This window comes from Thamnophis elegans, chromosome 5 (genome assembly GCF_009769535.1).
Source record: "Thamnophis elegans isolate rThaEle1 chromosome 5, rThaEle1.pri, whole genome shotgun sequence".
Taxonomy (NCBI): Eukaryota; Metazoa; Chordata; class Lepidosauria; order Squamata; family Colubridae; genus Thamnophis; species Thamnophis elegans.
In genome coordinates, this window is record NC_045545.1 from 67,402,681 (window position 1) to 67,419,377 (window position 16,697).

General features: G+C 40.0%; 1 protein-coding gene across 1 annotated transcript; it reads left to right on the forward strand.

Annotated features, from left to right (window-relative positions):
• Nucleotides 1-1,684: 1,684 nt before the first annotated feature.
• Nucleotides 1,685-12,791, forward strand: CHMP4B (charged multivesicular body protein 4B). Its single transcript, XM_032218774.1, has 5 exons — nucleotides 1,685-2,183; nucleotides 5,368-5,545; nucleotides 7,890-8,004; nucleotides 9,150-9,276; nucleotides 10,646-12,791. Exons 1-5 carry the CDS (start codon nucleotides 1,991-1,993, stop codon nucleotides 10,711-10,713), a joined length of 681 nt encoding a protein of 226 aa, XP_032074665.1. The 5' UTR covers nucleotides 1,685-1,990; the 3' UTR covers nucleotides 10,714-12,791.
• Nucleotides 12,792-16,697: the final 3,906 nt, after the last annotated feature.

Here is a 16,697-nt window from a genome sequence, read left to right on the forward strand (position 1 = left end):
CAAATTCAAAGTTACAGACAACTGAATGTCTGTAGTAATGATGAATTTCTCATGATTTGATTGATATTCACCTTCTCATGGCCTAAAGTCAGCACAACGACAGATATAGAGACCACAGCCAAAATATCAGCAGGCTATTTTGCAAACATTGATAAATACAGCACACAAAGTACCATAACTAGTAATTTGTTTAATTACAGTACTTGTTGATGAGTGGTAGAAGGAATAGTTGAAAACCTAGCTAATTTTCCACTGGTGTATGGTTTAACAGAACAAAAAACATACATGCATGAAAAATATACATAATATTCATCAGATCTTCCTGATAGATTTACACAGCATAGATATTAATGGATATATCAATGGATAAAGTGTGTACCGCAATAGTCAGTGATTATCATTTTACATTTCAATTGAACTATACAGTAATATAGTACAGTAAACTCAATAAAGATAATCTTGATCTCTGAAGCAGAGTGAATGAAATGGGCAAGGCATCATGTTTGGAAACCCTTGCATTAAAACCAATGAAATAGTCCAGAAAACATGCATAGGAAGCAAGGGCACCAAGACATAAGCATCAAGACTAGAGCATCAGTTTTCTTTTCTTTCTTTTAAAAATAGTATTCAAGGCTCAGAAAAAAACCCCACAGAAGTCTTTTAAACAAACGCCGTTTAAAAAAACCTCTTTGAAGCATGTTACTTATGTTGTGATACCCGGCTGCGGCATGCATTTATTTTTATTTTTATTTATTTAGTTAGTTAATCAAACAAACATGTACAAGATAACACGTACAAGTATAAACATGGACATGAACACAGGAAATGGGTACGAATAAATGGGGAAAATAGGACAGAGACCGTAACCACGCTGGTGCGCTTATGCACACTCCCTTACAGCCTCTTAGGAAAGGGGTGAGATCCACGCTAGATAGTTTAAGGTTGAAGCTGTGGGGGTTTAAGGGTGTAACAACAAAGTCAGGTAGTGCATTTCAGGCATTGACCACTCTGTTGCTGAAGTCTATTTTCTGCAATCGAGTTTGGAGTTTACCTTGAGTTTGTATCTATTGCTTGCCCGTGTACTATTGCGCTGGAAGCTGAAGTAGTCGTTGACAGTTAGGATGTCATAGCAGACAATTTTGTGTAGCTCGCTTAGGTCAGACCTTAATCGGCGTAGTTCTAGGTTGTCCAGGCCCAAAATTTTAAGCTGGATTTTGAATTGAGAGTTTCAAAATGTATACATAAAAAAGGAGGCTACTAATCAACGATCTTTATGGATGAAACTATTACCACGACCCAGGAACTGACCAAACTGTATGTCTAAGCCACAGGTCCTCAAACGTGGCCACTTTAAGACTTGTGGACTTCAACTCCCAGAATTCTCCAGCCGAGGCTACTAATCAACGATCTTTATGGATGAAACTATTACCACGACCCAAACTGTGTGGAGCTGGCTAGAGAATTCTGGGAGTTGACGTCCGCAAGTCTTAAAGTGGCCAAGTTTGGGGACCTCTGGTCTAAGCACATTTATGCAACAGCGTATTTTTTTTCGAGCAACACTACAACTCCCGGCAGCCTTTGCTGCTTACTTACACCCACTTAGCCGAGAAAGGGGGGGAGAGACGGAGATGGGCGGAGTTACCTCTGTTGCCATAGCTCTACGAGTGACGTTTGGGATCGTGGGCGGTTCTACTCCAGTCCGTGAGTCAGTCGTGGGGGTGGGGGAGGGGGGGCGCTCTGGGCTGGTGCGCTGCCGAGGACTGGTGTAAGAGACGGGTCAGTGTGGGGCCTTCGGCCTGTGCGGCCAACTAACCCGGTTGACGGTTTGAGGAGACCGCAGGGATCGCCTTTCGCCGCCACGTCCATCTCTGCACCTCGGGAGCGACTAGCATCAATCGGGAGAGCCTCCTTCATCCTCCTCCTCTCCCTCTTTTCCTTCCTCCGGGCTGGGGCTTTTCGGTCGGTGCCTCTCCTCGCGCGAGGTCCAGCCATGTCCGGGCTGCTGGGGAAGTTGTTCGGGATCGGCCCGGAGAAAGGCGGCGGGAAGGGCCCTTCCCCTCAGGAGGCCATCCAGAGGCTTAAAGAGACCGAGGACATGCTGAGTAAGAAGCAGGAGTTCCTGGAAGAGAAGATCGAACAGGAGCTCTTGGCGGCCCGCAAACACGGCACCAAGAACAAGCGCGGTGAGTCCGGCTGATCGGAGCCACGGAGGAAATCCCCATCTCGCTTTGGTGGGTGGACTCGGATGAGGTGAATTTGAACGCCCTCCTTGGATGGTCAATCGGGTGGTGGTGGTAGAAGGTGGATCGTGTTCTGTGTGTTTACTCGGGAGTAAACATGGGCATCTTGTAGGTAGGAGAGTAAACCTGGGCATTTATAGATAGGAGAGTAAACCTGTACATCTTATAGGTAGGAGAGTAAACCTGTGCTTCTATAGGTGGGTGAGTAAGCCTGTGCTTCTATAGGTAGGAGAGTAAAACCTGGGCATCTTATAGGTAGATGAGTAAGCCTGTGCTTCTATAGGTGGATGAGTAAGCCTGTGCTATAGGTAGGTGAGTAAACCTATGCTATAGGTGAGTAAGTAAACCTGTGCTATAGGTGAGTGAGTAAACCTGTGCTTCAATAGGTAGGTTCATAATTCTGGATACTGTGGACTTTCTCCAGCTTCCCCTTTGGTCTCAAAAGTTATGTGATGGAATGGGTGCGATCGAGAATGATTGCAGAAGCAAAACGTACCAATATCAGTTAGCACAGAAGAGCAAACTTTTTGAGAGAAGTTTCTACTGTTTCTGAAATCCGTGATTTTGAGGGAGCAACCTTTGATTGTAAGGGGCAAATCTCTTAATGAAAAGCACGCTACTGGGAATAGTTCCTTTATTTACATCTCAATAGTATCATGAGTTTTAGATGTTAAAATAATTTTGAAGCAACCTTTCTCCCACTCTAGTAGCATCCAGGGCACAACAGTGTCTGGGGAACATTGTGTGGAGTTGTAATTCATTCTTTCTCTCTTCTCTCTTCTCTCTCTCTCTCTCTCTCTCTCTCTCCCTCCCTCCCCCTCCCTCCCTCCCTCTCTCTCACACACTCACTCACTCACACTCTCTTTGAATTTTTAGAATCTTTTGGATGTACAATACAGTATGTAATCAACCATTTTATAATGATTTTAGTTGATTGGTCTCTTATATTGGCATTAGTGGCATCTCATTTTGGACCATATTAATTCCCAAGTAGTAAGCTGGTTAAGCTGGTTGGGTACTGTGAGTTGTAGTTTTGCTTTAGGCATGAAAGCCAGCTGGGTGCCTTTGGGTCAGTCACTTTCTCTCAACCCAATCTACCTCACAAGGTTGCTGCTGTGGGAAAACAGGAGGAGGAAGGAGTGTTAGGTATATTCATCATTTTGAGTTAATTATAAAAAATAAATGCATGATATAAAATAAATAATAGGTGCACATGCAAATTGAAATTACTAATTTGTCTATTCCAATTCTTTCCAATAATATACCTCTCGCACCCAAATTAAATTCTGCTATGATATGGAGATCAGGTATTGAAATAGCCTGAGTGGGAAATTAAGGCAGTGGTCCCCAACCTGTCGGGCTTTGTGGACCGGCAGTGGTGGTGGGGGAGAGGAGATGGTATTGCAGTGAGCGTGCTTGTGAGCGCAACTCCCTTTGTGCAAGCAGCAGGCTTACGCAGCCTGGGGTTTGGGGACCCCTGTACTAAAGGAATACTTTGGATTCATGTAAAATTATATTATATTTTGTATGTCTCTGCTCAACTTAGATTCCTTCCTTGTTCCTATTTAAGGCCTATATGGATTCTGTGGCTTTGACCTGCAATTTAATTTCATGTTGATAAGTTAAAGTTGAATCCTGTAATAGGTAAAGGTAAAAGTTTCCCCTATCCACTCTAGAGTGTGTGTGTGTGTGTGTGTGTGTGCGTGCTCATCTCCGTTTCTTAGCTGAGGGAGCCAGTGTTGGCCAGCATGACTCTATGCTGAGAACACTGTTACCTTCCCACCAAAGTGATACTTATATATCTATTTGCATTTGCATGTTATCAGACTGCTTAGGTTGGCAGTGCTCGGATCTTGAACCCGGAAAGGGCAGTTGTGTTGTAGGGGGTTCAGGCTTATTCTCATAAACTCCACAAGGTAAGACTAGAACTAATAGGATGAAACCTCAAGGATGTGGACATTAGGAAGAACATTTTGATGGGAAGAACTCCAGTCAATAGAATAAGTCACTACATAGACTTCTTCCCTTTCACTGGAGATTTTCAAATAGAGGTTTGATAGTCATTTACAAGATTGATATAGTGCATCTTGCAATGTAGAGTAGTGTGGATATGATAATGATAATGTCCCTTCCACTCTATGATTCTATGAAAGTACACATCTAGGGAACAAATTATATATCTGGATTTCTTGCTGGTTCCGGTTCCCATGCTTAACATTGTTGTTTTATTGGTTGGTTTTTTTTTGAGAATCTATTTCACTTTAGGGGTTGTTTATATGCAAGCATTGAATGTCATTCAGTGGCTGAAAAAGTGCAGTATCATTTGGATTGTAGCATGGGTTGCTTATTAATAATGTGCTTGAATGGCTTTAACTGTGAGTTGTGACAACTAATGATCTATTCTAGGTTTTTTTTTACTCTCATTTAATATGCCTTTCCTGGGAATTGATGTGATTTAAACTGATTTGATTGGGTAACTCAGTCTCCCAAAAGCCTGGCTTAATTTTATCAGTTGAGCATCTCAGAGCAGATGCATAGATTCTACTGGTCAATAATACTTGCTTGTTTTCTCAATGGAAACTACAATCATGTGGCTGTGCATTATGAGCTATAGGTTTCCTGTATAACATGGTGTTTATTGTCTATTGTGTAATTTTGTGTGATGTCAAGAAAGTGAAGTTCTATAAATAGGTCAGAACTAAGGTTGATGGTGCAATGTAAGTTAAGATTATGATGGAATTTAATGAGAGATTCAAGTAAATCATAGCCTACTCCCAGCCATCTGTAAGTCCAATAGATAGAATTCTAATCCCTGTTTTCTTCTAGTCACATTGCCTCTTGTCTAGAAGAGGTCCAAGGCCATTTGTGCTTTCTATAAACACCAGTAAATCTTTTGATCTGATGGATTTTTATTCTGGAGTTAGATGTAGAGATAATAAGTAAATTTTGTTTGTCAAGGAAACAGTATCCATTGGTAATAATGTTAATTTTGAAGTTTGGAGCAAAATAAAGAGAAGTAATTGTAGGCACACATTTGAAGTGGTTTTATATTCTGGGTAGCATTCTAGCAGAGACAGTTGTATAGATACATTATATATCAATCATGCTTTGTGTTATTTTTATCCAGCTGCACTCCAAGCTCTAAAACGAAAGAAGAGATACGAAAAGCAACTTGCTCAAATAGATGGCACACTCTCCACAATTGAATTCCAGAGGGAAGCCTTGGAAAATGCTAACACCAACACTGAAGTGCTCAAGAATATGGGGTTTGCCGCAAAAGCAATGAAAGCTGCTCATGATAATATGTAAGATATCATTCTCATTGGTTTCTTTCTGGAGGGATGAGTACAAAGCAATGATTAGGATCTGTAGTGTTTGGGTTTTAATTAGTGCAAAAATCAGCTTTTTAAAAATTCCACAATTGATCCAGGGCACGTCTTACAATTCAGATCTCCCCCCCCCCCCCCCAAAGCGTCTGAGTACTATAAAGCATTGTGAAATTATTAACATGCAGCATTTGTATTTTTGTATTTATTAATATTTGTATGCCGCCCTTTTCCCCAAGGGGACTCAGGGCGGCTCACAATTCAAGGGGAGGGGGAGACAAACCGAGTTACATATAGGACAATACATCATTAAAAGCACAACATTCATACAATTCGGGTACGGTGAAGGTCTTTAGCCCCAGGCCTGTCGGGACAGCCAGGTTTTAAGTGCTATGCGGAAGGTCTGGAGGGTGGTGAGGGTACGAATCTCCACGGGGAGTTCGTTCCATAGGGTCGGAGCTGCCACAGAGAAGGCTCTCCTCCGCGTAGTTGCCAGTCGACATTGACTGGCTGATGGAACTCGGAGGAGGCCTAACCTGTGGGATCTAATTGGTCGAGTGGAGGTAATTGGCAGTAGGCGGTCTCTCAAGTACCCAGATCCAATACCATGAAGGGCTTTATAGGTGACAACTAGCACCTTGAAGCGTATCCGGAAATCAACAGGTAGCCAGTGCAGCTCGCGGAGGATAGGTGTTATGTGGGTGAAACGAGGTGCACCCAAAATCGCTCGCGCGGCCGCATTCTGGACTAGCTGAAGTCGCCGAATACTCTTCAAGGGCAGCCCCATGTAGAGCACATTGCAGTATTCCAGCCTAGAGGTCACAAGGGCACGAGTGACTGTTGTGAGAGCCTCCCGGTTCAGGTAGGGACGCAACTGGTGCACCAGGCGAACCTGGGCAAATGCCCCCCTGGTCACAGCTGACAAATGGTGTTCAAAAGTCAGCTGCGGGTCCAGGAGGACTCCCAAGTTGCGGACCCTGTCTGAGGGGCGTAGTATTTGACCCCCCAGCCTGAGAGATGGAGCACTTGGCCAATTAGTGGGAGGGAAGCACAGCAGCCACTCGGTCTTATCCGGATTGAGCACAAGCTTGTTAATCCCCATCCAGTCTCTAACAGCCTCAAGGCCCTGATTCATCACGTCCATTGCTTCATTGAGTTGGCACGGGGCGGACAAATACAACTGAGTATCGTCTGCATACTGGTGGTATTTTATCCCGTGCCGTCGAATGATCTCGCCCAGCGGTTTCATGTAGATATTAAAGAGTAGGGGGGACAGGACCGAGCCCTGCGGCACCCCATATGTTAGGGGCCTAGGGGTCGATCTCTGCCCTCCGACTAACACCGACTGTGACCTGTCTGAGAGGTAAGAGGAGAACCACCGTAGAACAGTGCCTCCCACCCCCACCTCCCACAGTCGCCACAGAAGGATACCATGGTCGATGGTATCGAAAGCCGCCGAGAGGTCCAGGAGTACCAGGATGGAGGCATGGCCTCCATCCCTGGCTCTCCAGAGATCATTGGTCAATGCGACCAAAGCGGTTTCTGTGCTGTAGCCGGGCCTGAAGCCAGACTGGAATGGATCAAGATAACTAGCTTCCTCCAAGGACCGCTGGAGCTGAAAGGCCACCACCTTCTCAACAACCTTCCCCACAAAGGGGAGGTTGGAGACTGGACGATAGTTGTTTAAAACGGCTGGATCCAAGGATGGTTTCTTCAGGAGAGGTCTCACCACCGCCGCCTTTAGAGCGGGGGGAAAGACCCCCTCCCAAAGGGAGGCGGTAACAACCGCCTGGATCCACCCCCGTGTCACCTCCCTGCTGTTGACAGCCAGCCAGGAGGGGCACGGGTCCAGCACGCATGTGGAGGCACCTACAGCTCTCATGGCCTTGTCCACGTCCTCAGGGGCAACAGCCTGAAACATTATTGAATAAGGTAAAGAAATGCCAATTTTGCTTAATAATTAGCAATCCGTTTGTTTTGGAAATATTGAAACACTTATTATAGCTCATTTCTGTGATTATTTATTCATAAATGCATTCTACTTCATATACGGAAATCATTTTTCATGTAGCATAAAAGGCATTTCACTTCTTTGTTTCAGTTTAAATTCTATAAATCCTTATTGTGTTGCAAATAATTATGGTAACTTATCTTCATAAATTGTTAAGTCTAATATTAAAAGTTTAAATTAAATAAAAAAACTTAATTTAAATCAGTGATGAAATGATTTCAATATAGGTTTCCAGAAATGCCTGGTAGTTTTAATTGATCTCCAAGATATTTTACTTGAAGGGATGAATCTTATCAAATTGTTCTCTTACAGGGATATTGACAAAGTAGATGAACTCATGCAAGATATTGCAGAACAGCAAGAGTTAGCTGATGAAATTTCAACTGCTATCTCCAAGCCTGTAGGAATTGGTGAAGAATTTGATGACGTAAGAATAAATAATTAAAAATAATGTCATTCTGTGTCAGACATACAGTGGTTAGGAAGCTCAGTGATTTAAGATACTGTGATGGCTAATTATTCAGGAGCAATGCATTATGATGGTTTAGAAAACATTGGACAACTACAGCTGTTAAACCATCCTTAACCTTTTAGTAGCCTTCAATACCATCCAACATGGTATCATTTTGGGTTGGTTACAGGGCCTGGGGCTGGGCAGCACAGTTTTGTGCTGATTTGTCTCCTTTCTCCATGGCTGGTGTCACTTGGAGTTAATAGGGAGTGAGAAGTCTAGCCCTCAACAGTTATGCCACAGGACTTGGTACTTTATCCACTCCTTTTTAACATCTTCATGAAGCTGCTGGGTGAGATAATCCACTGGTTGAGATATCAGCAGTATGCTGACAATACCCAACTTCCACACTTGGTGACAAATGTGATGCTGCCCTCTCGCTGTGCCTGGAGCCTGTGAGGGCCTGGATGGGGGACAAGAAAAACTGTAGCAAGACTAAGTGGCTTTGGGTCACGGGTCCCGAGATCCAGTGCTTTGTCACCCCACTCTGGATGGGGTGACACTACCCTAAATAGGTCTGGTCTGCAACTTGAAGGTTGTCCTGGACTTGCAACTCCTCTTCAAAGAGCAGGTGGCAGTCACAGCTAGGACTTCAGGTTGTGCACCAGCTGTAGCCTTTGCTGGATCAGGAGTCCCTGAACTCAATCATTTAGGACCTAATTATCTCACAATGTACAACTATTATAATGTACTGTGTATGGGACTATTCTTGAAGAGCATTTGGAAGCTACAGCTGGCACAGAGTGCGGCAGAACTATGTGTTTACAGATACTTACAGAGCCGAGGTGGTGCAGTGGTTAGAGTGCAGTACTGTAGTACTGCAGCCACTTCAGCTGACTGTTAGCTGCAGTTCAACAGTTCAAAGCTCACCGGCTCAGGGTTGACTCAGCCTTCCATCCTTCCCAGGTGGATAAAATGAGGACCCAGACTGTGGGGGCAATATGCTGACTTGTAAACCGCTTAGAGAGCGCTGAAAGCCCTATGAAGCGCTATATAAGTCTAACTGCTTTTGCTATTGCTAATACAAGCAATGATTTTTTTCCTCACTTGTTCCATTACAGGATGAGCTGATGGCTGAATTAGAAGAACTGGAGCAGGAAGAACTGGATAAAAATCTGTTGGAAATCAGTGGTCCAGAGAATGTCCCACTACCCAATGTGCCCTCTATAGCTATACCTTCAAAGCCTGGTAAATGTTGGAAAGTGATGTCTTATGACAAATGTAGTTGCTTTACAAACATACTCATATATACCCTATTTCCACAATTTATTTAAAAAACATCTTGCCACGCCCACATTTAAAATGTTTGTTTTATAGGAGTATCTGATCTTTTTTCCAGTAACAGTTTTATAGAACTATAAAAGTACATATTAATGACACTAAGCTGGCAGGAATAGCCAACACCCCAGAAGATAAGCTCAGGACCCCAAATATATTGATGGACATGAACAATGGGCCCTACCCAACAAGATGAAATTTAATGTGGAAAAAAGCAAGTTTTTATACCTGGGCATGAAAAATCAAAGGTACAAAAATAGATTAAGCAAAACCTGGTTCAAAAACAGTAACTGTGAGAGGGACCTTGAAGTCCTAGTGGACGATCACTTAAGCATGAGCCAGCAGTGTGCGGCAGCAGCCCCAAAAGCCAATACAATCCTTGGTTGTATAAACAGAGGCATAGAATCTAAATCACCTGAAGTATTTGTACCGCTTTATAAAGTCTCAGTAAGACCACACTTGGAATACTGCATCCAGTTTTAGTCACCCCATTACAAAAAATATGTTGAGACTTTGGAAAAAGTGCAAAGAGCAACTAAGATGATTAAAGGTTTGGAGACTAAAGCATATGAAGAACAGTTGCAGTTGGGTTTGACTTGTCTAGAGAAAATAACTAGTGGGGACATGATAGCAATATTCCAGTATTTGAGGTAGCTGCCACAAAGAAGAGGGGATCAACTTATTTTCCAAAGCACCAGAGTGCAGGACAAGAAACAATGGATGGGAACTAGTCAAGGAGAGAAGCAACCTGAAATTAAGGAGAAAGGGTGCATCACTAGAGATTTTAAGAACAGACTTGTCAGTCACTTGTCTAAAATGGTATAGGATCTCCTGCTTGAGCATTGGGTTGGTCTAGAAGATCTCCAAGATTCCTTGCACCTCTATTCTGATTGATTGATCTAGTGCTATAAACTACATGGTGGAAATCTGAAATTAGGACAATATTACAAATTGTGACTGAACATGACAAAAAGGTTGATATGCCATTAATTGGTTCTTGGAAATATAAATTCATAACATAAAACATTTGCTATAGTAAAGGTAAGTGGAACCTTATTTCATCTGTCAATTTTTTTTCTGTTTGATGTATGTAATTTCATATTATATTTCAGCTTCATTTAACAACAGGTTTTACATAAATTTCTAGTTTCATTCATTTAGCATAGCAGTCTAATGATTTTCTAACTTATAGGGGTTTTATGCCTTGCACATTATGTGGTAATTAAATCAGTATTGAAAAGAAAAGGCTTAATTCTGTACTATTGTGCTTTGCTTCTAGCTAAGAAAAAAGAAGAGGAAGAGGATGATGACATGAAAGAGCTTGAAGCCTGGGCTGAAAACATGTAACTGTACCAGCAGTGAGCTGGATAAATAATTGGGACTGGTCACCTATTGCTAAAGGTGCACATATACTTGGGAGACTTCATTAAGCGCAAAGTCTTTTATTTGTTTAAGCCCCAAACTAGGAATTACATTCTACAGAGCATGATTTGAACAAAGTAAGCAAAAGTTTCCAAGGAGGGCACCTGTATTATAGAATGTTAAATTACTTTAAATAATAAATGTTATTGGCCAAAACCTATAATATTCAGCTTCTGGACAGCTAATGCTATTGCTGGATCCTCACTTTCAGAATTCTGACTATGTTGAGACTTGGGATGTGAAAGTGGTAACTAAGTTGAATGAAATTTTTAGTAGTCTTGTAAAGCATTACAAAATGAAAACTCGTAAGCCATTATTGGCTTACTGTGTTTAGATGTACAATTGCATTAGGCTTTAGTACTTTAAAGTCTGTATATTATATACAGTGCATACTGTGTATAATATATACTTATATAATGTATATTTATATTGGCAACATTGAAATGCCTCTCATCATGACTTGGTCACTTTCCCCATTTTAATTGGTGAAGTGGGTTTGAAATGATAAATTATTTTGTTATGGAAATAAATTAAATTTACACTTCTGTTCTCGCTGTACATTTTTCTATATAGCATTTGGATGTTTGCTATTTGTGACAACCGATAGCCCATGCAGAAACAAACATACATTTATTTTAAATATGAATGCACTGTATTAAACTAATTTTCATACTGTCTGAATGATGTGTTCATTTGTGTATAACAAAAGTTTAGAAAACATTGGATTTTCTTCCAGTTTATTTCTTAGTTTTTCCTTCTCATTCTCTCAAAATCTGCCTTTGAGATAGAAATATTGTACAGATATTCCAAATATCTCCCCACAAACTTTTTTCCTTTTGTTTTTTTTATTTTTCAGAGGAAATAATCTAGAAACAAATATATTTCAGAATTAAGCAGTATTGCTGGAAAAGTTTTGAAATTCACCTATTCTGGATGGTTTACTGTGTTGATTATCTAACTTTTTTTCCATGTGAGGTTTCGTAATAAGGTCTAAGAGAAACTTGGTGTCAGATCACAAACAATTCCTTCATAATAATATAATGAAAAATTAATTTTCATTTTGCATATGCATATATTTTACAGTTATGTCATTTTTTATATGAAACTGAGTGAATGTTCACACACATTTCATAAATGCATTTAGTCTTTACCAAAGTGCTATCAAATCCCAAAGCGTCATGCTTGATCCTAATGCTGGCGAATTGTGCCAGTTTCTTTGTTCTCGACTACACCAGAACCTTAATTGGAAACCTTTACTAAGCTATAAAGCTATAATTGAACTGATACTATTCTCATAGGTGGAAACAAAGGCAACATTCCTTTGTTTTTATTGGGAACAGCATACAGTTTTTAAAAACCCTAAAACAGATAATTGCATTCTTGGTATCGCTAAGGAAGTATTTGCATACCATCCATGTCACAATTGCATTTGAGTATGGTTCCCCATATTCATCTCTATGGTTTCTTTTAATAATTCTTCAGTGTTCTCAGGATTGTGACCCCATTTTCTCGAGAAAGAAGATTATGTACTATTATATTGAAGTACTGCTTTCCTCCATATATTTGCACCCCATGGTGAAGGCGAAATAGAAGTTACTGTGATACTCTTGGGTTTCAAAGTAACTGCAATTTTATATAGTTGTCTTGAATAGAGACATAATGGCCTTGAGGGTAGCCGTAATACAGTGCTGATTTACCCATTCTCAACAGCTGATTCTTTGGTTCATTTTCTCTAATGTAGTTATTGTAATTCACTTTGTCATTTAAGATTATCACCTCATTGCTGACCCTAAATGAACAGTCCTAACAGAGCTTGTGTGAGATTTTTTTTAATGATCTTCAAATCTATATGAATTCTAATTTATAAAATGGTTTATACATCTTGCTTCTATGGAATAAAGCAGAGAATGACACACAGATCTAGCTTTTACAGCTCTTCCTGCCACCATGTTTTTTCCCCCTTCTGATAAAGATTCAGATGGATTTTTTTAAATTAGAAAAGTAATTAGAAAATTCACCAAAACTAAGATTTAAACAAATGTAAAGGCTGGATCACAAGCTCATTTTTGTTCGGTAAACGGGGTGGGTTGGATTTTACTAACACAAGATATTTTATTGCTGAGCAGTTACAAAAGTACTGTAAGATTTGGTTCTCAACGAAAATAAAGCCTTTAAGTCTATCACACCCTTGTGCCTATCTTATTCTTGCTTCCTACATCTCAGGCCTTTTTCTATTCTGTAAATATTAGTGCTTAAGTATTTGGAGTCTTTTCTTCACAGCCTCTTCCATTAGAGTTCTGGATCTGATATAAATGTATATATACTTGTAGATGTGTGGTTATTGCTTATCTGCTAAAGGATTCATTTAGTGGCAAATTTCAGTTCCGCTGGACCATTGTTTTTCAAACATAATTTCTAATGTTGGATTTTCCCCCTTACCAGAGGGAGCCCCTTATGAAGTACTGTGGAGTACTGTGAAGTTGTTACCATGGCAACCCCACTGTGCTGTACAATAGAAGCCATTTTACAACAGTATAGTAGAAGTCATTTTAAGGCACAACAGGCTGCATCTTAACAATACATACACCAAGGGGTGTTAGGAGTGTATTACCCCCACAGTATTTGTCTCCAGAGTGTAAGTCATCTGTTTACCAAGTTTGGTTGAAATTTCTCAAGGCATTCCAGAGTTATGCTGGGACATACACACAGAATCGTGTGTGTGTGTGTGTGTATAAAATATGATGAGGAAAATAATCTTTTATCTTTTAAAACTGCTATTCAATAGATATAGGTGTATATCTAAGCTCCCACTTTGGAGCTACACATGATAGCAATAGCAATAGCAGTTAGACTTATATACCGCTTTATAGGGCTTTCAGCCCACTCTAAGCGGTTTACAGAGTCAGCATATCGCCCCCACAGTCTGGGTCCTCATTTTACCCACCTCGGAAGGATGGAAGGCTGAGTCAACCCTGAGTCGGTGAGATTTGAACAGCTGAACTGCAGATAACAGTCAGCTGAAGTGGCCTGCAGTACAGCACTCTAACCACTGCGCCACCTCGGATTTCACTACGATTGACACTTTTGCAATTAGTTTTATAATACAACCATTTCTTCCATCTTTCTAATTGCCACAATAAATAAATATTGAAATTCACCATGAATTTTCCTGTTTCTTTGATAGACTCACTTAGTTTCTTACAAATTGTACAGCAGAAGTGCATAGAGATTCCTTCCTTCCCTCATGTTTAGCTATTATCAACCCAAAGTGAAGTTTAGCTTCTATCAATCAAAAGCAATTTCCAAACATTTTTCATGAGTGTTAACAAAATAATTGGATAATACAATATGTAATTTCATGACTTTAATATGAGTAGATAAGAAAACAAAATTGTAAATGTCACCGTTCTCAAGTATACTATATATCTGAGAGATTTCTATAAATTATATGAAGAGAAGAAAAGATCAAGTTGTTCATTCTTTGTATCCTAATACTTCCAAATTGAACAATCAGTTCTATTATGTTAATACCACTTTATAATGCCTTGGTAAGGCCACACTTGGAATTCTGCATCCAATTTTGGTCGCCAGGATGTAAAAAAGATGTGGAGACAAGAAAGAGTGCAGAGAAGAGCAACAAAGATGATTAGGGGACTCGAGGATAAAACATAACGGTTGCTGGAACTGGATATGTCTAGTTTAAGGAAAAGAAGGACATGGGGAGACAAGATAGTGATGTCCCAAGATCTCAGGGGCTGCCACAAAGAAGAGGGAGCCAAGCTATTCTTCAAACCACCTGAGGGTAGGACTAGAAGCAATGGGTGGAAATCAATCAAGGAGAGAAGCAACTTAGAACTAAGGAGAAATTTCCTGACAGTTAGAAAAATTAATCAGTGGAACAATTTGCCTCCAGAATGTAAATGCTCCAGCAGCGGAAGTTTAAAAGAAGAGATTAGATAACCATTTGTCTGAAGTGGTTTAGGTGCCTAGGCAGGGGGTTGGACTAGAAGAGCTCCAAGATCCCTTCCAACTCTGTTATTCTATTATATTGTCTTTAAAGACCAAATGCCACTCTAGATTTTGCTTACTGCTTAGAAATGCTCCTAGAGCTGATGTATCATTAAGCATTTTATTTTGTGCCTTTCAGTTTGAGCAGTGTTTTATGAAAAACACTGGCGAACAAAAAATAGTATTTTAGAAAATGTATCTGGAATTGTATTTCAGGATCCATTGAAAACCAATCTTCATTATTGCACAGATTAAAAAAGAGAGAGAATATGGCTTAAAATGCATTTTAAGATATGACAATATTTTAAAGGGATTATCTCCATGCCTGCTGCTCTGTGTTCTTTGAGAGCAAATAGATTATTACTTCAAGAAAATAAATTAATTCCTTGATTCAGACAGTAGATGTGAAGTACTGTTTTTTGAACACTAGGTGGCAAACTTGCACCATTCCAAATACAAATTCAGCTTGGTGTAAACTGAAATGAGATGAAATAATGTTTTTTTAAAAGGTTGATGAAATTTCTTAACATGAGTTAATTTCAAGAAAGACACATTTTCCAATTCCATTTTTTTTACTGTAGCATATTCTAATTTAAATAGAGCACACTACTGTTTATCAAGCAATATACGTCATTTGCACTAAATGGGTTACCACATAGCATAACTTTATTTTACATTATATCACATTTATGAGAGGTGTAAAGCAAGTTATCATGGTCTTTAAGCAAACCATGTGACCATTCTCCCAAATGGGCGTTTTTTGTCAGAAAAGGTCACAACCAATCATAAATGTGAGCCAATTGACAAGCACTCAAATGTGATCATGTGATCACAAATGTGATCAATTTATGTGATGCAGTCATTATTTTGAGGACAGGTTGTAAGTAATTTTCTTTTAATCCATTGTAATTGAATAGTCCTTAATTGAGGATTACCTGTATCTCTTGATGTATACAATTTTCTACTCTGGCCTTTTGTACTTCCAGGCTCATATTGTTTGATGTACTGTAAAATCACAGTGTGAGGTTTTAGATTTATACCATTCTTAGGGCCAAATATAAAAAAGTCTGATTTTCAATGGAGAAAAGGTAATTTTCTAGTGATAGGTGCAGCTGGCAAAATAAAATGTGATAATTATCATTCCCCATTTAGTGCAATTGCCCTGATCCATATTATATTACCACTTCTAACAGCAAAGTAATTCCTGTGACCCCGAAGGCATTGATATTTCCTCTTAAGGCTTAAGTCTTGTCCATTTTGCTACCATATTCCCCAAATCCCCAAAACTTTAACCTTAAACTGCCTACCGTTGACCTCACCCTATTCCTAAGAGGTCTGTAAGGGGCATGCATAAGCGCACCAACGTGGCTACCATCCCTGTCCTAAAGTCCCCATTTATTAGCATCCATTTCATGTATTCATAATCATGTTTATACTTATATCTGTTATACATGCTTGACAAATTAATAAATAAAAATAAATAAATATCTTCCATATCATGGCCTCTTTCCCACTCATGGAGATGCTATTATTGAAGCTTCCTGCCTTCCTGACTACTGTTTTATTCTCTTCCTTTTGCCCAATCCCATGCATTTGTTCACTCTCTTCATTTTCCCTGCCTCTTTCTTCTCCAGTCACTTTCCTTGCCTCATCTGAGCTGGACTTCAGGGCATCTTTTATCTTTGTAATGTCAAATATACCTGCACCAATAGATGTCCTTCTTGTCCCAGCCAAATTTTAGAGCTCCCCTCACTTTAGACCTGGGATTATGCCTGTGTATACTGCATATTTCCAGCTCAGAAGACTATGTTATTATAGGCATCAGTTAATTATCTGAACATAGATTTGAACATAAGGCTTCTCTCAGAAGAAAGTTCATCCCCATGATAAAATAGTCTTTG